The sequence below is a fragment of the Nelusetta ayraudi genome, unplaced genomic scaffold, assembly GCF_046127955.1.
Source record: "Nelusetta ayraudi isolate G7.1 ecotype Tasmania unplaced genomic scaffold, CSIRO-AGI_Nayr_v1 ptg000090l, whole genome shotgun sequence".
In the NCBI taxonomy this organism is placed as follows: domain Eukaryota; kingdom Metazoa; phylum Chordata; class Actinopteri; order Tetraodontiformes; family Monacanthidae; genus Nelusetta; species Nelusetta ayraudi.
Window position 1 is genome coordinate 854,505 of NW_027466140.1, and position 22,404 is coordinate 876,908.

General features: G+C 42.4%; 6 protein-coding genes across 24 annotated transcripts in view; all 6 read left to right on the forward strand.

Annotated features, from left to right (window-relative positions):
- LOC142901788 (protocadherin gamma-A11-like) overlaps window positions 1–22,404 on the forward strand; it is a 218,723-nt gene that overhangs the window by 84,423 nt on the left and 111,896 nt on the right. Inside the window, exon 1 of one of the 19 annotated variants that reach the window (XM_076046446.1) lies at window positions 16,650–19,099. The exons of 15 other annotated variants lie outside the window; for them this stretch is intronic. In XM_076046446.1, the coding sequence (XP_075902561.1) occupies window positions 16,667–19,099 (2,433 nt within the window). In that variant the 5' untranslated portion in view covers window positions 16,650–16,666. Of the gene's footprint in view, window positions 1–16,649; window positions 19,100–19,835; window positions 22,381–22,404 lie in introns of those variants that run through there. 3 more of the 19 variants (XM_076046468.1, XM_076046447.1, XM_076046469.1) reach the window with 3 other exon arrangements.
- On the forward strand, window positions 235–2,998 carry LOC142901829 (protocadherin gamma-A11-like). The gene has a single exon (XM_076046532.1). It carries the CDS (start codon window positions 485–487, stop codon window positions 2,936–2,938), a length of 2,454 nt encoding a protein of 817 aa, XP_075902647.1. The 5' UTR covers window positions 235–484; the 3' UTR covers window positions 2,939–2,998.
- LOC142901834 (protocadherin gamma-A7-like) lies at window positions 3,666–6,326 on the forward strand. The gene is made up of 2 exons (XM_076046535.1): window positions 3,666–4,252; window positions 5,522–6,326. Exons 1-2 carry the CDS (start codon window positions 3,834–3,836, stop codon window positions 6,315–6,317), a joined length of 1,215 nt encoding a protein of 404 aa, XP_075902650.1. The 5' UTR covers window positions 3,666–3,833; the 3' UTR covers window positions 6,318–6,326.
- LOC142901831 (protocadherin gamma-A7-like) lies at window positions 6,780–9,678 on the forward strand. The gene is made up of 2 exons (XM_076046533.1): window positions 6,780–7,470; window positions 8,758–9,678. The coding sequence occupies exons 1-2, from the start codon at window positions 7,095–7,097 to the stop codon at window positions 9,612–9,614; spliced, it is 1,233 nt and encodes a 410-aa protein (XP_075902648.1). The 5' UTR covers window positions 6,780–7,094; the 3' UTR covers window positions 9,615–9,678.
- LOC142901693 (protocadherin gamma-A7-like) lies at window positions 10,097–13,250 on the forward strand. The gene is made up of 3 exons (XM_076046311.1): window positions 10,097–10,713; window positions 12,001–12,776; window positions 13,230–13,250. The coding sequence occupies exons 1-3, from the start codon at window positions 10,338–10,340 to the stop codon at window positions 13,248–13,250; spliced, it is 1,173 nt and encodes a 390-aa protein (XP_075902426.1). The 5' UTR covers window positions 10,097–10,337.
- On the forward strand, window positions 13,307–15,997 carry LOC142901824 (protocadherin gamma-A6-like). Its single transcript, XM_076046527.1, has 2 exons — window positions 13,307–13,811; window positions 15,105–15,997. The coding sequence occupies exons 1-2, from the start codon at window positions 13,417–13,419 to the stop codon at window positions 15,883–15,885; spliced, it is 1,176 nt and encodes a 391-aa protein (XP_075902642.1). The 5' UTR covers window positions 13,307–13,416; the 3' UTR covers window positions 15,886–15,997.

Genomic DNA, 22,404 nt, shown 5'->3' on the forward strand with positions numbered 1-22,404 from the left:
CTTTTTCATCCCATTTAACTGACAGAGGCGGAACCCGAAGCTTTTTCGCTATCCATGGTGCTGAAATAGTGGAAAGCGTGCTATTACTGACGCTTTTTTTTTTTTTAGAAGCATGCAATTACACACACACACACACACACACACACACACACACACACACACACACACACACACACACACACACACACACACCATATATAAAGTAATTTCGAATGGCCAGCTTGTGTAGTTAATACCTTTACGTGAATTACACAGTTTAACCTCTGAGTGACGCTGTTGCCTGACAAACCAATTTCATTGTGCTTTGCGCCGCTGTGTGGATCCCTCCCTTGTTGCTGCATTTCCCAGAAACTGATGACACGAGCGGCGACTCACTCATTGACTATTTTTGAAGGTGATCATATGTGACCTCGGAATATACGTTTGTCTTCAATTATTTAAAATTGTCCGTCATTTATTTTGGTTATTTTGGAGCCTATTTCACATGGCTTATAAAGAGAAAAATCGAGATGGAGGTTCAAGATGGCGATTGTTTGGACGACGACGAGCGGCTGTGTTCCTAATTATTTTTCAGTTCATTTATGTTGATCAAGCTGAAGCACAGATCCGATATTCGATCCCGGAGGAAATGAAGAAAGGATCCCTTGTTGGTAGCGTTACGCAGGACCTTGGCTTTGATCTCAAAAGGCTCCGTTCTGGACGCGCCCGTATCGTGACCGGAGAAAACATCCAGTACACCGAGTTAATGACGGACAAAGGGACTTTGGTGGTGAGTGAGAGGATAGACCGAGAGCAGCTTTGCGGAGACACTACGCCGTGTAGCTTTACCTTTGAAATTTTACTGGAAAATCCGATGGAGTTGCATCCGGTGACAATAGAGGTGTTAGACATAAACGACAACGCTCCCATTTTCCAAAACAGCCATTTGGAATTTGAGATCAGCGAATCGGCAGTGCATGGCTCCCGGTTTGTTTTAGAGAGTGCGTATGATGCTGATGTTGGAACTAACGGCTTGCAGAGCTACGTTTTGACTCCGAACGACAATTTTGTTTTGCAACAACACACCAATCCGGATGGCAGCAAGTACGCAGAGATGGTGCTGCAGAAATCACTCGACCGAGAAACACAGCCGCAACTGTCCCTAAAACTGATGGCTGTTGATGGCGGAAATCCACAGAGATCCGGCACTGTACATATACATGTGCATATTTTAGACGCAAATGATAACGCCCCTGTGTTTAATCAGTCCGTGTATAAAGCTTCTGTGATTGAAAATGCTTCAAAGGGCACGTATATTGTTACTGTCAATGCAAGTGACGTAGATAGTGGTTTAAACGGAAAGGTATCTTACTCATTTTCAAAATCCAATGCAGGAGTTTCTGATTTGTTTGATATCGATGTGGAGGCCGGTCGAATATATTTGTCAAAAGAAATTGACTTTGAAAAGGAGAAAAAAATTGAATTCAGGGTTGAAGCCAAGGATCAAGGAGGACTGACAGATTCCACTAAAGTGGAAATTGATGTCATTGATATAAACGATAATACCCCGATCATAAACGTTATGTCATTCACGAGTCTCATCTCAGAAGACTCACCTGCTGGTACCACGATTGGGATAATTAATGTAAAAGATATTGATTCTGGTGAAAACGGACATGTAAGGTGCTACATTGAGGGTAGCGTTCCGTTTAAAATAAAATCAAATGTCAGAAACTATTATGCACTTGTCACCGATACCGTATTGGATCGCGAATACATGTCTGAATATAACGTCACTGTTATTGCTGTTGATGCTGGAAAACCGCCTCTTACAACTGAAAAGACATTCCATTTAAGAGTGTCTGACGTAAATGATCACGCTCCAGTATTTCAGAAAATGTCTTATAGTTCCTTCATCACAGAGAATAACTCTCCCGGTACATCTGTGTTGAAAGTAAGTGCGAAAGACCCCGATGAAAACCAGAATGCTTGTGTTTCGTATATTTTGGTGGACGGTGAGATTGGCGGATCTCACGTTTCCGAATATGTTTCGGTAAACGCACAAAGTGGAATGATACACGCAGTGCGATCTTTTGATTTTGAGCAAATCAAAGAGCTGACATTTGTGGTGAAAGCTCAAGATGGAGGCTCTCCTCCTCTCAGCAGCAATGTGACAGTGAAAATCCTGATCCAGGACCAGAACGACAACCCTCCTCAGGTTCTGTATCCGGTCCAGACTGGGGCCTCTGTGGTGTATGAAATGGTTCCTCGTTCAGCAGATGTGGGCTATCTGGTCACCAAAGTGGTGGCTGTTGATGTGGACTCTGGACAGAACGCCTGGCTGTCCTATAAACTGCAGAAGGCCACAGACAGGGCGCTGTTTGAAGTGGGCTTACAGAATGGAGAAATCAGAACTATCCGCCAAGTGTCTGACAAAGATCCAGTCAAACAAATCCTGACTGTGATCGTGGAGGACAACGGACAGCCCTCTCGTTCAGCTACAGTCACTGTCACCGTGGGGGTGGCGGACAGCTTCCCTGAAGCTCTGTCAGAAATGAGTGACTTTGCCCAGGACAAGGAGTACGACGACAACCTGACTTTTTACTTGGTGCTGGCTCTGGCTGTGGTCTCCTTCCTCTTCATCACGTGTGTGGTGGTGATCATCTCAGTCAAAATCTACAGGTGGAGACAGTCTCGAGTCCTGTATCACTCCAACCTGCCTGTGATTCCATATTATCCACCACGTTACTCAGACACTCTGGGGACAGGGACTCTCCAGCATGTGTACAACTACGAGGTGTGCAGGACCACTGACTCCAGGAAGAGTGACTGTAAGTTCGGCAGAGCTGGTAGTCAGAACGTGCTGATCATGGATCCCAGTTCTACAGGGACGATGCAACGGTTACAGAGTGAGAAGAGCATCCTGGATGAACCAGACTCTCCTCTAGAGGTGGGTTGAACCGAAGATCATATTTTTCTTTCTCTTCTGAAAATAGTTTGCTGATTCACTCTTGAAAGCTGCCCCTCCTTCAGAACCATGGACAGCTCTGTGGTGATTGGTCTGCATGATTTTGTTTTTTTATATACAATTATTATTATTATTATTATTATTATTATTATTATTATTATTATTATTATTATTATTATAGCACTTCCAGCTCTGTTTGAATTTCTGTTTTTTTTATATGTGAAATTAATTATTATTTATTTATTTATTGGCATTTTTTTATATCATCTTGCCCAAAGCAATACAAATTTCACTAAAATACTAGATATTACTCTCTGCATGTTTTTTAAAAAATATGCAATCAATAATAATAATAATAATAATAATAATGATAATAATAATAATAATAATAATATAATGTAATAATAATAATAATAATAATAATAATAATAATAATAATAAAATATTATTGTAATTATTATTATTTTACTACTATCATAGACACAAATAAACTATTGTTTAAATAATGACACTGCACTTACAGCAATGTGTGTGAATGTCATTTTTTTTATATGTACAATTAATAATTGATACAATTTTTTTTCATTTCTTTATTTCATCTTGCCTAAAGCAATACAGTTTTCAATTTACTCGGTATTTCTTTTTCCAGTCTGTGTCACTGCATGCGAGACTGGGTTTATAGCTTGTGGTTCACTTTGTCGACTCTGAAGGACGCTGTTGGTCAAGAATAGGCTTTCTGCATCATTTCGTCATTCAGTGGGTTCAGGCTGACGGCACAGTGGAGCAGGCTGTTTGCTTTTAGCCTGGTTTATGTCGCTCTGGAAGGAACAATTTGACTATATTTAGAGACATTTTTAAAGATATAGTCGTTTTAACTGGACCGGGAATGTTTTTCCGCCCCATGATGGAAACTCGAGGGTTCATCACTGACTTATGCACAACAAGATGGCGAATATTTTATGGATTTCAACGGCAAGTGGGACTGTTTTTGTTGCTGCTTGTTGTGACTGACATGGTCGGTGGTCAGATTCGCTATTCTATCCCGGAGGAGATGAAGAAAGGCTCTATAATCGGTAATGTGGCACAGGATCTTGGTCTGGATCTGAAAAGACTCCGTTCAGGGCGGGCCCGTATTGTGACCGGAGATAATATCCAGTACACCGAGCTAAAGATGGACAAAGGGATTCTAGTGGTGAATGAGAGAATAGACCGAGAGCAGCTTTGTGGAGACGTGACGCCGTGTAGCTTCAGCTTTGAGATGATCTTGGAAAATCCTCTGGAGCTTCATAGAGTAACGATTGAGGTGTTGGACATTAATGATCACGCTCCCGTCTTTCTAAACCTCGAGAAACCTCTCAGTTTTGAAATCAGCGAATCAGCTGTAGTCGGAGTCCATTTTCCATTGCAGATCGCGGAAGATCCGGACGTGGGGCAAAACGCGCTGCAAAATTATATTTTATCAGCCAATGATAATTTCATACTAAAGCAAAATGCAAATCCTGATGGAGGTAAATATGTTGAAATGGTGCTGCAAAAGCCTTTAGACCGGGAGCAACATCCACGTTTGTCTTTGAAACTCATAGCGGTTGATGGAGGAACACCGCAGAGATCTGGTACCGTGAATATAGACGTCACTGTGCTGGATGCCAATGACAATGTTCCGTTATTTAATCAGTCAATTTATAAAGCGTCGATAATGGAAAATACAAACAAAGGTAGAAATGTAATTATGGTTAATGCCACAGATGCTGACAGTGGTTCATACGGACTTTTGACGTACAGCTTGTCTAAAATCAAAGGAGGCGCAGCAGGAATATTCAGTATCGATGAACAAACAGGAACCATTTATGTCTCTGGTGAAATTGATTATGAAAAAGAGAAAAAATACGAGGTCAGAGTTGAGGCAAGGGATCAAGGTGGATTAACTGGGACAAGTAAAGTTATAATTGACGTAACTGATGTTAATGATAATCATCCAGTTATAAACATTATGTCATTTTCCAACCCCGTGTCTGAAGATGCACATCCAGGAACAACAATTGCCATTTTAAACATTAAGGACGCAGATTCTGAGAAAAACGGAGAAATAAGTTGTAAAATAGATGCAAAGCTTCCCTTTAAGATTGAATCATCCATAACAAATTATTATAACCTGATATCAGATGGATATTTTGATAGAGAATCTTTCGCAGAATACAACATTACAATTACAGCCACTGATCTTGGTTCACCTCCTCTCTCCAGCTCAACAAAATTGCAACTTAAAATTTCTGATGTTAATGACAATGCTCCAGTATTTGACAAAAATATTTATTCTGCTTTTGTTAATGAGAATAACTCTCCAGGTGTTTCTTTGTTTTCTGTCACTGCAAGAGACTCTGACTGGAATCAAAATGCAAAAATTTCATATATTTTAGAGGATGCACAGGTCAGTGGCAGTCCAGTTTTATCATATGTGTCGATAAACTCTGAAACAGGTGTTCTGAGTGCAGTTCGATCATTTGATTTTGAGCAAACTAAGCAGTTTCAGATTGTAGTGAAAGCTCAGGATGGAGGCTCTCCTCCTCTCAGCAGCAATGTGACAGTGAAAATCCTGATCCAGGACCAGAACGACAACCCTCCTCAGGTTCTGTATCCGGTCCAGACTGGGGGCTCTGTGGTGTATGAAATGGTTCCTCGTTCAGCAGATGTGGGCTATCTGGTCACCAAAGTGGTGGCTGTTGATGTGGACTCTGGACAGAACGCCTGGCTGTCCTATAAACTGCAGAAGGCCACAGACAGGGCGCTGTTTGAAGTGGGCTTACAGAATGGAGAAATCAGAACTATCCGCCAAGTGTCTGACAAAGATCCAGTCAAACAAATCCTGACTGTAATCGTGGAGGACAACGGACAGCCCTCTCGTTCAGCTACAGTCACTGTCACTGTGGGGGTGGCGGACAGCTTCCCTGAAGCTCTGTCAGAAATGAGTGACTTTGCCCAGGACAAGGAGTACGACGACAACCTGACTTTTTACTTGGTCCTGGCTCTGGCTGTGGTCTCCTTCCTCTTCATCACGTGTGTGGTGGTGATCATCTCAGTCAAAATCTACAGGTGGAGACAGTCTCGGGTCCTGTATCACTCCAACCTGCCTGTCATTCCATATTATCCACCACGTTACTCAGACACTCTGGGGACAGGGACTCTCCAGCATGTGTACAACTACGAGGTGTGCAGGACCACTGACTCCAGAAAGAGTGACTGTAAGTTCGGGAGAGCTGGTAGTCAGAACGTGCTGATCATGGATCCCAGTTCTACAGGGACGATGCAGCGGTTACAGAGTGAGAAGAGCATCCTGGATGAACCAGACTCTCCTCTCGAGGTGGGTGAATGAAATTTTTTTTTTTTTAATGCACTCTGCTTTTGGTTATTTTTGCTGATGATTCCTCATCCACTGTGAATTTCAGAACCGCGGAGAGCGCATTTCTGTCACACGTTCATGCATTTATTAGATGATTTAATCATTGTCCTTTATGGCGAAAACTTATATTTACAGTGCACTCACTTTGTGCAAAAGTGGACTTCGTTTGATTATTTCAAAAAACGTAAACATGTATCTAGAGCACACGTGTCCCTTGGCATTTACTTTTTTAAATTTGTTTTCTTTGATTATACACTTAAACATGAAATGACTTTAACTGTCATTGTTTGATTTGGGTCTTGGTTTTCTTGTGCAATGAAGTGCTTGAACTGGTGCGAATTTCAAAAGTAGGACAATATATATGTAATATATGTCAGAACGTTCCCATATTTTACAAGTGTCTGGATGAATGAAAATATTAACGAATTTTAATACAAGGAGTTGATTTAACGTTTTGGAAGTAAAAGGATAATGTCTGTGTTTTATTCATAGTTTTACCTGTTTTGGACTCTAAGGGACGCTGTTGGTCAACCTACTAGAAAATCTATGATCGTTACCACACAGTCTCCTCCCTTATTTCACAGAGGAATTTAACAGGAGAAAAAAAAAAGATTGCGTTCATTTTTCTGGCTGAACCGTTGATGTCTCGCTTTCCTGCGTCGATCTAATGTGTTTTAAAAGGACGTTTGATGTCTTTGCGTTTCATTGTGGATTTTGAAGTCTAGTCTTGCAATTCTTTTTCAAATCAGTATGGCGTGTGGAATATCATCTTTTCTCCGGCGGACCAAATGGCGTTTTGACTGCGGACAAAAGTGGCATCTCCTCTTCCTCGTCTTGTTTTTCATTCACACGGTCAGTGGACATATTCGGTATTCAATCCCGGAGGAGATGAAGAGAGGCTCCCTCATCGGTAATTTAGCACAGGATCTCGGTCTGGATCTGCAACGGCTTCGCTCGGGCCGAGCCCGCATTGTGACCGGAGACAACAAGCAGTACACCGAGCTGAAGATGGACAAAGGGATTTTAGTGGTGAAAGAGAGAATAGACCGAGAGCAGCTTTGTGGAGACGTGACGCCGTGCAGCTTCAGCTTTGAGATGATTTTAGAAAACCCGATGGAGTTGCATCAAATTACGGTCGAGATAACGGACATCAATGATCATTCACCGGTATTTACAAGAGATAGAATTCCCTTTGAAATCAGCGAATCAGCTAATGCCGGTGCTCGTTTTCAACTCGCGAGTGCAGACGATCTTGACGTCGGTGTAAATGGACTTAAAGATTATTTTCTCAGTGAAAATGATTATTTTATTTTGAATCAACACTCTAATACAGATGGAAATAAATATGCCGAGATGATACTACAGAAACCTTTAGACAGAGAGACTAATCCTCATCTATCTCTGAAGCTAATAGCTGTAGACGGTGGCACACCGCAGAGATCCGGCACAGTAAATATAGATATTAAAGTCCTTGACATCAATGATAACGCACCAGTCTTCAATCAATCTGTATACAAAGCTGCAATAATGGAAAACTCACCGAGGGACGCGTATGTTACCACTGTCAATGCTACGGATGCGGATTCTGGGTCGAACAGTATCCTGACGTATTATTTTTCTGATACCAGCCGTTTGCTCAGGAGCTTATTTACAATTGATGAAAATAGTGGTGTTATTTTGATTTCAGGTGTCGTTGATTATGAAAAAGACAAAAAATATGAACTTCGAATTGAGGCAAAAGATCAAGGTGGATTGGCAGATTCCAGCAAAGTGATCATTGAAGTCATTGATGAGAATGACAACGCCCCCACTGTGAACGTCATGTCATTCACGAGTCCGGTGTCAGAAGATTCTCTCTCTGGAACAACTGTTGGCATCATTAACGTTAAAGATCTGGATTCTGGTGATAACGGGCAAGTAAATTGTCGCATTGAACAAAATGTGCCTTTCAAAATAAAATCAAATGTAAGAAATTACTACACTTTGGTAACAGATGGTTCATTTGACCGTGAAAGTGTTTCAGAATACAACATAACGTTAGTTGCATCAGATTCAGGAGTTCCTTCCCTCTCGACAAAGAAAACATTTAATTTAAAGGTCTCTGATGTGAATGACAACGCTCCAGTGTTTGCTCGTGGGGTTTTCAATGCACCTATCACTGAGAATAACTCCCCTGGTGTGTCTCTTCTCACTGTTAATGCAAAAGATCCTGATGAAAACCAAAATGCAAGAATATCATACATTTTGGAAGATATGCATTTTGGTGCATCATCCATTTCCGGATATGTTTCAGTCAATGCAGAAACAGGAACGATACACGCCATACGATCGTTTGATTATGAGCAAATCAAAGAGCTGACCTTTGTGGTGAAAGCCCAGGATGGAGGCTCTCCTCCTCTCAGCAGCAATGTGACAGTGAAAATCCTGATCCAGGACCAGAACGACAACCCTCCTCAGGTTCTGTATCCGGTCCAGACTGGGGGCTCTGTGGTGTATGAAATGGTTCCTCGTTCAGCAGATGTAGGCTATCTGGTCACCAAAGTGGTGGCTGTTGATGTGGACTCTGGACAGAACGCCTGGCTGTCCTATAAACTGCAGAAGGCCACAGACAGGGCGCTGTTTGAAGTGGGCTTACAGAATGGAGAAATCAGAACTATCCGCCAAGTGTCTGACAAAGATCCAGTCAAACAAATCCTGACTGTGATCGTGGAGGACAACGGACAGCCCTCTCGTTCAGCTACAGTCACTGTCACCGTGGGGGTGGCGGACAGCTTCCCTGAAGCTCTGTCAGAAATGAGTGACTTTGCCCAGGACAAGGAGTACGACGACAACCTGACTTTTTACTTGGTGCTGGCTCTGGCTGTGGTCTCCTTCCTCTTCATCACGTGTGTGGTGGTGATCATCTCAGTCAAAATCTACAGGTGGAGACAGTCTCGAGTCCTGTATCACTCCAACCTGCCAGTCATTCCATATTATCCACCACGTTACTCAGACACTCTGGGGACAGGGACTCTCCAGCATGTGTACAACTACGAGGTGTGCAGGACCACTGACTCCAGAAAGAGTGACTGTAAGTTTGGCAGAGCTGGTAGTCAGAACGTGCTGATCATGGATCCCAGTTGTACAGGGACGATGCAGCGTTTGCAGAGTGAGAAGAGCATCCTGGATGAACCAGACTCTCCTCTCGAGGTGGGTCAATTGGCTTGCGTTTTTTGTTGTGTTACTTTTTACATCCGTTTTATTTCTCCATTGATGTTTTGCCTGATATGAATTTCAGAACCATGGAGAGCGAAGCTTTGTCTCTCTCACACATGTCGGCAATGTTGGATAATTTGCCTACTTTATTTAATTTCGTAGGAGCAGTCATAGGTTGTTTAATTGTTTCAAACATAATAATGTAAACACCGAGTGGCTCTTTATCTTCACTTTTTTTCTCTCTCTGTGTTGATGAGCATGATTTTTCACACGCATTGAATGTCCTTCCCTCATTCTGGATGTTCTGAATTTGTTTATTGCAGTGAAGAAAGCTTGTTCAGGTGATAGCTCAAAACTCAATAAGATATAAAAAAAAAAACAAATCAGAAATAAATCTAAATGTTTCCCTTTTTTTTTTTTTTTTTTTTAAATATTGGCGTCTAAATAAATTGCAACATTACCTAATTACGTTCCATGATGATAATAAGCCATTTGTTTTAGACAGAGCAGTATTGGTCCTCCTACATGATGGTACCTATTTTGGGCTCTAAGGGACGCTGTTGACCAACTCAACGGAATATCTCTGACAGTTAGGTCCGTCTCCTCCCTTATTTCAGCTGATAGAGGAAAAGAGAGATGACGTTTGTTTCACTCTCTGATCGGTTCCAAATACCGGCTCGACTTATGGCGTTCTAGTTCTTTGGGCGGTGGACATTTAATGAGTATCTATTCAATCGTGGAATTTGAAGTCCAGTTACAGTGTTTTTTTTGTTTTTTGTTTTTTTGTTTTAAGTAAATATGGCGTGTGGAATATCATCTTTTCTCCGGCGGACCAAATGGCGTTTTGACTGCAGACAAAAGTGGCATCTCCTCTTCCTCGTCATTTATTTCATTCACACGGTCAGTGGACATATTCGGTATTCAATCCCGGAGGAGATGAAGAGAGGCTCCCTCATCGGTAATTTAGCACAGGATCTCGGTCTGGATCTGCAACGGCTTCGCTCGGGCCGAGCCCGCATTGTGACCGGAGACAACAAGCAGTACACCGAGCTGAAGATGGACAAAGGGATTTTAGTGGTGAAAGAGAGAATAGATCGAGAGCAGCTTTGTGGAGACGTGACGCCGTGCAGCTTCAGCTTTGAGGTGATTTTAGAAAACCCGATGGAGTTGCATCAAATTACAGTTGAGATAACGGACATCAATGATCATTCGCCAGTATTTAATAGAGACAAAATTCCCTTTGAAATCAGTGAAATAGCTAACACTGGTTCTCGTTTCCCACTCGCGAGTGCAGACGATCTGGACGTCGGTGTAAATGGACTTAACGATTATTTTCTCAGCGAAAATTATTATTTTATTTTGAAACAGCACTCTAATGCAGATGGAAAGAAATATGCCGAAATGATACTCCAAAAACCTTTAGACAGAGAGACTAATCCTCATCTATCTCTGAAGCTAATAGCTGTAGACGGTGGCACACCGCAGAGATCCGGCACAGTAAATATAGATATTAGCGTCCTCGATGCCAACGATAACGCGCCAGTCTTCAATCAAACTGTATATAAAGCCACAGTAATGGAAAATTCACCGAAAGATACGTATGTTACCATTGTCAATGCTACAGATGCAGATTTTGGGTCAAATGGTATTGTGACGTATTATTTTTCAGATACCAGCCGTTTGCTCAGGAGCTTGTTTACAATTGATGAAAGCAGTGGCGTCATTCGGATGTCAGGTGTCGTTGATTATGAAAAAGACAAAAAATATGAACTCAGAATCGAGGCAAAAGATCAAGGTGGTTTGACAGATTCGAGCAAAGTGATCATTGAAGTCATTGATGAGAATGACAACGCCCCCACTGTGAACGTCATGTCATTCACGAGTCCTGTGTCAGAAGATTCTCCCTCTGGAACAACTGTTGGCATCATTAACGTTAAAGATCTGGATTCTGGTGATAACGGGCAAGTAAATTGTCGCATTGAACAAAATGTGCCATTCAAAATAAAATCAAACTTAAGAAATTATTATACGTTGGTTACAGATGGTTTATTTGACCGTGAAAGTGTTTCAGAATACAACATAACGTTAGTTGCATCAGATTCAGGAGTTCCTTCCCTCTCGACAAAGAAAACATTTAATTTAAAGGTCTCTGATGTGAATGACAACGCTCCAGTGTTTGCTCGTGGGGTTTTCAATGCACCTATCACTGAGAATAACTCCCCTGGTGTGTCTCTTCTCACTGTTAATGCAAAAGATCCTGATGAAAACCAAAATGCAAGAATATCATACATTTTGGAAGATATGCATTTTGGTGCATCATCCATTTCCGGATATGTTTCAGTCAATGCAGAAACAGGAACGATACACGCCATACGATCGTTTGATTATGAGCAAATCAAAGAGCTGACCTTTGTGGTGAAAGCCCAGGATGGAGGCTCTCCTCCTCTCAGCAGTAATGTGACAGTGAAAATCCTGATTCAGGACCAGAACGACAACCCTCCTCAGGTTCTGTATCCGGTCCAGACTGGGGGCTCTGTGGTGTATGAAATGGTTCCTCGTTCAGCAGATGTGGGCTATCTGGTCACCAAAGTGGTGGCTGTTGATGTGGACTCTGGACAGAACGCCTGGCTGTCCTATAAACTGCAGAAGGCCACAGACAGGGCGCTGTTTGAAGTGGGCTTACAGAATGGAGAAATCAGAACTATCCGCCAAGTGTCTGACAAAGATCCAGTCAAACAAATCCTGACTGTGATCGTGGAGGACAACGGACAGCCCTCTCGTTCAGCTACAGTCACTGTCACCGTGGGGGTGGCGGACAGCTTCCCTGAAGCTCTGTCAGAAATGAGTGACTTTGCCCAGGACAAGGAGTACGACGACAACCTGACTTTTTACTTGGTGCTGGCTCTGGCTGTGGTCTCCTTCCTCTTCATCACGTGTGTGGTGGTGATCATCTCAGTCAAAATCTACAGGTGGAGACAGTCTCGAGTCCTGTATCACTCCAACCTGCCAGTCATTCCATATTATCCACCACGTTACTCAGACACTTTGGGGACAGGGACTCTCCAGCATGTGTACAACTATGAGGTGTGCAGGACCACTGACTCCAGAAAGAGTGACTGTAAGTTCGGCAGAGCTGGTAGTCAGAACGTGCTGATCATGGATCCCAGTTCTACAGGGACGATGCAGCGGTTACAGAGTGAGAAGAGCATCCTGGATGAACCAGACTCTCCTTTGGAGGTGAGTCAAACAAAAGATCGTGTTTTTCTTTCTCCTGATAATAGTTTGCTGATTCACTCTTGAAAGCTGCCCCTCATTCTTCAAAACCATGGACAGCTCCATGGTGATTGTTTTGCTTGTTGGATATTCCTCTGCATGATTTTTGTTTTAAATCCAATTATTATTATTATTATTATTATTATTATTATTATTATTATTATTATTATTATTATTATTATTATGTTTTACTACTATCATAAACACAATTAAACTAGAATTTAAATAATGACACTGCACTTCCAGAACTTTGTTTGAATTTCTGTTTTTAATTATTAATACAAATTTTTTAAATTCTTCATTTCATCTTGCCTAAAGCAATACAAATTTCATTCAAATACTCGGTAATTTTTCAGTCTGTGTCACTGCATGCGACACTGGGTTTATAACGTGTTGTTCACTTTGTCGACTCTAAAGGACGCTGTTGGTCAAGAATAGGCTTTCTGCATCATTTCGTCATTCATCGGGTTCAGGCTGACGGCACAGTGGAGCAGGCTATTTGCTTTTAGTCTGGTTTATGTCGCGCTGGAAGGAACAATTTGACTATATTTAGAGACATTTTTAAACATACAGTCGTTTTAACTGGACCTACATTTTTTTTTCCATGATGGAAACTCGAGGGTTCATCACTGACTTATGCACAACAAGATGGCGAATATTTTATGGATTTCAACGGCAAGTGGGACTGTTTGTGTTGCTGCTTCTTGTGACTGACATGGTAGGTGGTCAGATTCGCTATTCTATCCTGGAGGAGATGAAGAAAGGCTCCGTAATCGGTAATGTGGCACAGGATCTTGGTCTGGATCTGAAAAGACTCCGTTCAGGGCGGGCCCGTATTGTGACCGGAGAAAATACCCAGTACACGGAGTTAAAGACGGACAAAGGGATTCTGGTGGTGAATGAGAGAATAGACCGAGAGCAGCTTTGTGGAGACGTGACGCCGTGTAGCTTCAGCTTTGATGTGATTTTAGAGAATCCGATCGAATTGCACACAATCACTGTTGAGGTTTTAGACGTAAATGATCACGCTCCCATCTTTCCGAACATTGAGAAGTCTCTCAGTTTTGAAATCAGCGAATCAGCTGTAGTCGGAGTCCATTTTCCATTGCAGATCGCGGAAGATCCGGACGTGGGGCAAAACGCGCTGCAAAATTATATTTTATCAGTCAATGATAATTTCATACTAAAGCAAAATGCAAATCCTGATGGAGGTAAATATGTTGAAATGGTGCTGCAAAAGCCTTTAGACCGGGAGCAACATCCACGTTTGTTTTTGAAACTCATAGCGGTTGATGGAGGAACACCGCAGAGGTCTGGAACCGTGAATATAGACGTCACTGTGCTGGATGCCAATGACAATGCTCCAGTATTTAATCAGTCAGTTTATAAAGCGTCAATTATGGAACATACAAAGAAAGGTAGAAATGTAATTATGGTTAATGCCACAGATGCTGACAGTGGTTCATACGGACTTTTGACGTACAGCTTGTCTAAAATCAAAGGAGGGGCAGCAGGAATATTCAGTATCGATGAACAAACAGGAACCATTTATGTTTCTGGTGAAATTGATTATGAAAAAGAGAAAAAATACGAGGTCAGAGTTGAGGCAAGGGATCAAGGTGGATTAACTGGGACAAGTAAAGTTATCATCGACGTAACTGATGTAAATGATAATTATCCAGTTATAAACATTATGTCATTTACTAGTTCAGTCCCTGAGGATGTCCATCCTGGCACTGCAATCGCTATTTTCAATGTAAAAGATGCAGATTCTGAAAGAAATGGCCAAATATTATGTTCATTAGATAGAAAGCTCCCATTCAAAATTGAGTCCCCTCGACCAAATTATTATAATTTGATCTCAGATCAGTTTTTTGATAGAGAATCCATTGCAGAATACAACATTACAATTACAGCCACTGATCTTGGTTCCCCTCCTCTCTCCAGCTCAACAAAATTGCAACTTAAAATTTCTGATGTTAATGACAATGCTCCAGTATTTGACAAAAATATCTATTCTGCTTTTGTAACTGAGAATAACTCTCCAGGTGTCTCTTTGTTTTCTGTCACTGCAAGAGACTCTGACTGGAACCAAAATGCAAAAATTTCATATATTTTAGAGGATGCACAGATCAGTGGCAGTCCAGTTTCATCATTTGTGTCTATAAACTCTGAGACAGGTGTTCTGAGTGCAGTTCGATCATTTGATTTTGAGCAAATTAAGCAGTTTCAGATTGTAGTGAAAGCTCAGGATGGAGGCTCTCCTCCTCTCAGCAGCAATGTGACAGTGAAAATCCTGATCCAGGACCAGAACGACAACCCTCCTCAGGTTCTGTATCCGGTCCAGACTGGGGGCTCTGTGGTTTATGAAATGGTTCCTCGTTCAGCAGATGTGGGCTATCTGGTCACCAAAGTGGTGGCTGTTGATGTGGACTCTGGACAGAACGCCTGGCTGTCCTATAAACTGCAGAAGGCCACAGACAGGGCGCTGTTTGAAGTGGGCTTACAGAATGGAGAAATCAGAACTATCCGCCAAGTGTCTGACAAAGATCCAGTCAAACAGATCCTGACCGTGATCGTGGAGGACAACGGACAGCCCTCTCGTTCAGCGACAGTCACTGTCACCGTGGGGGTGGCGGACAGCTTCCCTGAAGCTCTGTCAGAAATGAGTGACTTTGCCCAGGACAAGGAGTACGACGACAACCTGACTTTTTACTTGGTGCTGGCTCTGGCTGTGGTCTCCTTCCTCTTCATCACGTGTGTGGTGGTGATCATCTCAGTCAAAATCTACAGGTGGAGACAGTCTCGAGTCCTGTATCACTCCAACCTGCCAGTCATTCCATATTATCCACCACGTTACTCAGACACTCTGGGGACAGGGACTCTCCAGCATGTGTACAACTACGAGGTGTGCAGGACCACTGACTCCAGAAAGAGTGACTGTAAGTTCGGCAGAGCTGGTAGTCAGAACGTGCTGATCATGGATCCCAGTTCTACAGGGACGATGCAGCGGTTGCAGAGTGAGAAGAGCATCCTGGATGAACCAGACTCTCCTTTAGAGGTGGGTCATTAAACATATTTTTCACGTTGTAATCCTTTTTATTTTTAGCTTGTGGTCTCCATGATCAACTTTGAATTTCAGAACCATGGAGAGCGAAGTTGTCTCTTTCGCCCATGCATTTATGCCCTCTTAGAAGTTGTAATCATTGTCCTTATCCTTAGTTGCAAAATGTTTGATCTTGAAAGTGAGCTCATAGATTTTTTAATTATTTAAAGCAATGCAAAAAAAAAAAAAAAAAGTACAGTGCACAAGCTTGGCATTACATTTGTTTTTTTGGATGTATTTCCTTTAAACATACACATGTCCTAAAATAACTCTTTATCCATCATTGTGTTTGTGCCATTTTTTCTCATGTAGATAAGTGAACATGTTCGTGTCGGTGAGATCTTAAAATGTAAGACAAGAGAAATTGAATATTTGCGAAAACCATTCCAAATTTCAGAAGTTTCTGAATGAATTGTAATATTGTCTGATCTTTGGGAACAGAAATTGACTCAGCATTGTGCAAGTGACAGGATACTGTCAGGCATTCATAGTTGTACCTATTTTTGACTCTGGGCGACGCTGTTGATCAACCAACCAGAAAATCTATGATCGTAACTGCACAGTCTCCTCCCTTACTGGACAGAGGACTTTAACGGGGAAAGGGGAAATGACGTTATTTTTTCTGCTATCCCGTTAAGGTGTCACTGTACTGGGACTATCTTATATATTTTTGTGCACATTTAATATACTTCCGTTCCGTGGAGGAATTTGGAGTGTCTTTTCAGTATACTTGTGTTTTCAATCCGCCATGGCGTGTGGAATATCATCTTTTCTCCGGCGGACCAAATGGCGTTTTGACTGCAGACAAAAGTGGCATCTCCTCTTCCTCGTCTTGTTTTTCATTCACACGGTCAGTGGACATATTCGGTATTCAATCCCGGAGGAGATGAAGAGAGGCTCCCTCATCGGTAATTTAGCACAGGATCTCGGTCTGGATCTGCAACGGCTTCGCTCGGGCCGAGCCCGCATTGTGACCGGAGACAACAAGCAGTACACCGAGCTGAAGATGGACAAAGGGATTTTAGTGGTGAAAGAGAGAATAGACCGAGAGCAGCTTTGTGGAGACGTGACGCCGTGCAGCTTCAGCTTTGAGGTGATTTTAGAAAACCCGATGGAGTTGCATCAAATTACGGTCGAGATAACAGATATTAATGATCATTCACCCACGTTCAAAAGAGACAAAATTCCCTTTGAAATCAGTGAAATAGCAAATGCTGGTGCTCGTTTCCCACTCGCGAGAGCAGGCGATCTGGACGTCGGTGTAAATGGACTTAAAGATTATTTTCTCAGCGAAAATGATTATTTTATTCTGAAACAGCACTCTAATGCAGATGGAAAAAAATATGCGGAGATGATACTACAAAAACCTTTAGACAGAGAGACTAATCCTCATCTATCTCTGAAGCTAATAGCTGTAGACGGTGGCACACCGCAGAGATCCGGCACAGTAAATATAGATATTAGCATCCTCGATGCCAACGATAACGCGCCAGTCTTCAATCAAACTGTATATAAAGCTGCAATAATGGAAAACTCACCGAGGGATACTTATGTTACCACTGTCAATGCTACGGATGCAGATTCTGGGTCGAACAGTATCCTGACGTATTATTTTTCAGACACTAGCATTGAATTCAATAATTTATTCACAGTTGATGAAAATAGTGGCGTTATTTTGATATCAGGTAAAGTCGATTATGAAAAAGACAAAAAATATGATCTCAGAATCGAGGCAAAAGATCAAGGTGGATTGACAGATTCGAGCAAAGTGATCATTGAAGTCATTGATGAGAATGACAACGCTCCCACTGTGAACGTCATGTCATTTACGAGTCCTGTGTCAGAAGATTCTCCCTCTGGAACAACTGTTGGCATCATTAACGTTAAAGATCTGGATTCTGGTGATAACGGGCAAGTAAATTGTCGCATTGAACAAAATGTGCCTTTCAAAATAAAATCAAATGTAAGAAATTATTATACGTTGGTTACAGATGGTTCATTTGACCGCGAAAGTGTTTCAGAATACAATATCACAGTAGTTGCATCAGATTCAGGAGTTCCTTCCCTCTCGACAAAGAAAACATTTAATTTAAAGGTCTCTGATGTGAATGACAACGCTCCAGTGTTTGCTCGTAGTGTTTACAATGCACCTATCACTGAGAATAACTCCCCTGGTGTGTCTCTTCTCACTGTTAATGCAAAAGATCCTGATGAAAACCAAAATGCCAGAATATCTTACATTTTGGAAGATATGCATTTTGGTGCATCATCCATTTCCGGATATGTTTCAGTCAATGCAGAAACAGGAACGATACACGCCATACGATCATTTGATTATGAGCAAATCAAAGAGCTGACCTTTGTGGTGAAAGCTCAGGATGGAGGCTCTCCTCCTCTCAGCAGCAATGTGACAGTGAAAATCCTGATCCAGGACCAGAACGACAACCCTCCTCAGGTTCTGTACCCTGTCCAGACTGGGGGCTCTGTGGTGTATGAAATGGTTCCTCGTTCAGCAGATGTGGGCTATCTGGTCACCAAAGTGGTGGCTGTTGATGTGGACTCTGGACAGAACGCCTGGCTGTCCTATAAACTGCAGAAGGCCACAGACAGGGCGCTGTTTGAAGTGGGCTCACAGAATGGAGAAATCAGAACTATCCGCCAAGTGTCTGACAAAGATCCAGTCAAACAAATCCTGACTGTGATCGTGGAGGACAACGGACAGCCCTCTCGTTCAGCTACAGTCACTGTCACCGTGGGGGTGGCGGACAGCTTCCCTGAAGCTCTGTCAGAAATGAGTGACTTTGCCCAGGACAAGGAGTACGACGACAACCTGACTTTTTACTTGGTGCTGGCTCTGGCTGTGGTCTCCTTCCTCTTCATCACGTGTGTGGTGGTGATCATCTCAGTCAAAATCTACAGGTGGAGACAGTCTCGAGTCCTGTATCACTCCAACCTGCCAGTCATTCCATATTATCCACCACGTTACTCAGACACTTTGGGGACAGGGACTCTCCAGCATGTGTACAACTACGAGGTGTGCAGGACCACTGACTCCAGAAAGAGTGACACGAAGTATCTGCACCCAATGAGTCAAAGTTTAGTGAGTGTGGATGGCGCTGGGACCGATGCATTGCAGGCGGACAGTCAACTCTCCGGCAATTGTTCCCAAATGTCAACTTTGGTGAGTCTTGTATTAATTACTTTATTTAATTGCATTGGTAGTGTATGCTCTAGTCTCTTTGCAGTGCGAAATCATTCTCTCTCTGGTGGTGAAGGTGTAAATGGATTTTTGTATTAGACTAAATTATTTGCTTAACATTAGAAACAAGGAAAAAAATATTTTATATTTACCTCATATTTTTTACCTGCATTTCTTTTTATTATCTATTTTTCTTCTCTTTTTTTTTTTTTTTTTTTACATTATTTCACAATCTCATCCATGTTTTGTTTCATTTCAATGAAAGTAATACCTCAGTTTCTCTTTATTAAAGTGGAATTAGCAGCTTTTTAACAAACCACACCAATTATTCCTACATGTTTTCATTATCACCTCCATTTTTCTTGCGTGGGCCAGATTTAATCATATTTTTACTCTACATTTGCCCCTTTTTTTTAATTCGTTCAGTAAACTGTTTTTTGTGTTATGTACTGCACCAATGACCATTATATTAATTAACATATAAGCATCACATTGTTTTAATACAACTCGTTGCTCACATTTCTTTTCTTCTTTTCAATTTAATTTAATTTGTATAGTTTAATGGCAATTATTGTCATAGTAATTTCTTACACGATCACTTTGTGCAAACATTACCGTAAAAGGACTCTGAGTGCCGCTGTTGATACGTGGCTGAGTCAGAGGCTTCACCAGCAGCGTATCGGCCCACCCCTTTAATTCATTTCAGTGTTTATGGCAAAAGAAGACGGGCTGACCTAGAAGCTTCATGTGCTTTTCCTCTTGAAATACCTCAACCGATAAATACCTACAGGTTTCAATCGCCCCAATTTTTTGCCGAAAGGGATCGCTACATGTCTTGGTTTGCGATGGATTGCTTGCGGATTGCTGCACGCAGAGGACGATGGCAAGCAGTGTTCACCATTCTTTGTCTTTTCACTCCGATCTTCGTGGCTGGACAGGCTCGATACTCCATCCCAGAGGAGCAGGCAGAGGGCTCTTTTGTCGGAAACATTGCTAGAGATTTGGGTTTGGATGTTGCGAGGCTGAAATCAGGTAAAGCCCGTGTTATAACTAAAGGCAGTCGGCAGTATGTTGATTTAAACCAAGACAAAGGCACGCTTGTTATTAAGGAACGAATTGACAGAGAAGAACTGTGTGGGAAGACCTCGCCCTGTAGCTTCAGCTTCGAGGTGATTTTAGAAAATCCCATCCAGCTTTATCGCGTCATAGTGGAGGTAATCGACATTAACGACAACAGTCCAGCATTTCCGAAGGATGAAATACATTTAAAAATTGCCGAAAGTGTAACTGCAGGAACTCGCTTCTCCCTGGCAAGCGCTGACGATTCAGACGTTGGTGTCAATGACATTCAAAAATATATTCTAAAACCATCTGACCATTTCAAAATAGTCGTTCAAAATCAGCCTAATGGTGGAACATTTGTCGAAATTGTCCTACAGAACATTTTGGATCGAGAGAGAGAGGAGACTCACACGCTAATACTCGTCGCGTCTGATGGAGGGGAACCTCACAGATCAGGAACAGTGCGCATTTACATCGCTGTGCTAGATGCTAACGATAATGCGCCAGTGTGCAGTCACCCTATTTATAAAGCAGATGTCAAAGAAAATTCTCCCGAAGGGACAGTAATCACAACAGTTAATGCAAATGACGCAGATAAAGGAGTAAACGGAGAGGTCACTTATTCAATAGCTCACGTCGGTCGAGAGGCCAAGCAGCTGTTTGGCATAAATATCCAGACAGGCGAAATTAAAGTTAACGGTAAACTTGACTTTGAAAAAAGTAAAACTTTTCAATTGAATGTGCAAGCGAGTGACCACGGAGGATACACAGATACATGCAAAGTAATAATTCAGATTATTGATGAAAATGATAACGCACCTACAATACAGCTGATGTCATTTTCTAACTCAGTAACCGAGGATTCTCCTCCGGGAACTACTATAGCCGTAGTTAATGTTGATGACGCTGACTCTGACGGGAACGGTGTCGTTAAATGCTCGATTAACTCCGACGTGCCCTTTAAAATTGAGTCGTCATTGACAGGATATTACACCATATTAACTGATAGTCTTTTAGACAGAGAGAGTGTTCCCGAGTATAATATCACCATAACCGTCTCTGACCAAGGCTCACCACCTCTGTCTAGCAGTAAAAACATCACTGTTAAAGTGTCTGATGTGAATGACAGTCCACCCAAATTTGATCAATTAGAGTATAGTCAGACTGTGCCGGAAAACAACTCTCCAGGATTTTCTGTATTTGCTCTGAGCGCTAGTGATGCAGACACCGGACAAAATGCTCGCATCTCTTATTTCCTTCAGGAGAAAGAAATTAATGGAGTTGCTGTGTCCTCTTTAGTGTCAGTCAACTCAGAGAGTGGTGTTATCCATGCAGTCAGGTCATATGATTATGAACAGCTAAAATGGTTTGAATTTAACATAACTGCTTGTGATGCTGGATCCCCGCCACAAAGTTCAGTGGCTACAGTTAGAATTTTGGTCCAGGACCAGAACGACAACCCTCCTCAGGTTCTGTATCCGGTCCAGACTGGGGGCTCTGTGGTGTATGAAATGGTTCCTCGTTCAGCAGATGTGGGCTATCTGGTCACCAAAGTGGTGGCTGTTGATGTGGACTCTGGACAGAACGCCTGGCTGTCCTATAAACTGCAGAAGGCCACAGACAGGGCGCTGTTTGAAGTGGGCTCACAGAATGGAGAAATCAGAACTATCCGCCAAGTGTCTGACAAAGATCCAGTCAAACAAATCCTGACCGTGATCGTGGAGGACAACGGACAGCCCTCTCGTTCAGCTACAGTCACTGTCACCGTGGGGGTGGCGGACAGCTTCCCTGAAGCTCTGTCAGAAATGAGTGACTTTGCCCAGGACAAGGAGTACGACGACAACCTGACTTTTTACTTGGTGCTGGCTCTGGCTGTGGTCTCCTTCCTCTTCATCACGTGTGTGGTGGTGATCATCTCAGTCAAAATCTACAGGTGGAGACAGTCTCGAGTCCTGTATCACTCCAACCTGCCAGTCATTCCATATTATCCACCCCGTTACTCAGACACTCTGGGGACAGGGACTCTCCAGCATGTGTACAACTACGAGGTGTGCAGGACCACTGACTCCAGAAAGAGTGACTGTAAGTTCGGCAGAGCTGGTAGTCAGAACGTGCTGATCATGGATCCCAGTTCTACAGGGACGATGCAGCGGATCCAGAATGAAAAGAGCCTCCTTGATGAGCCTGACTCTCCTCTAGAGGTGGGTTTTGTTTTTCTTTCAACG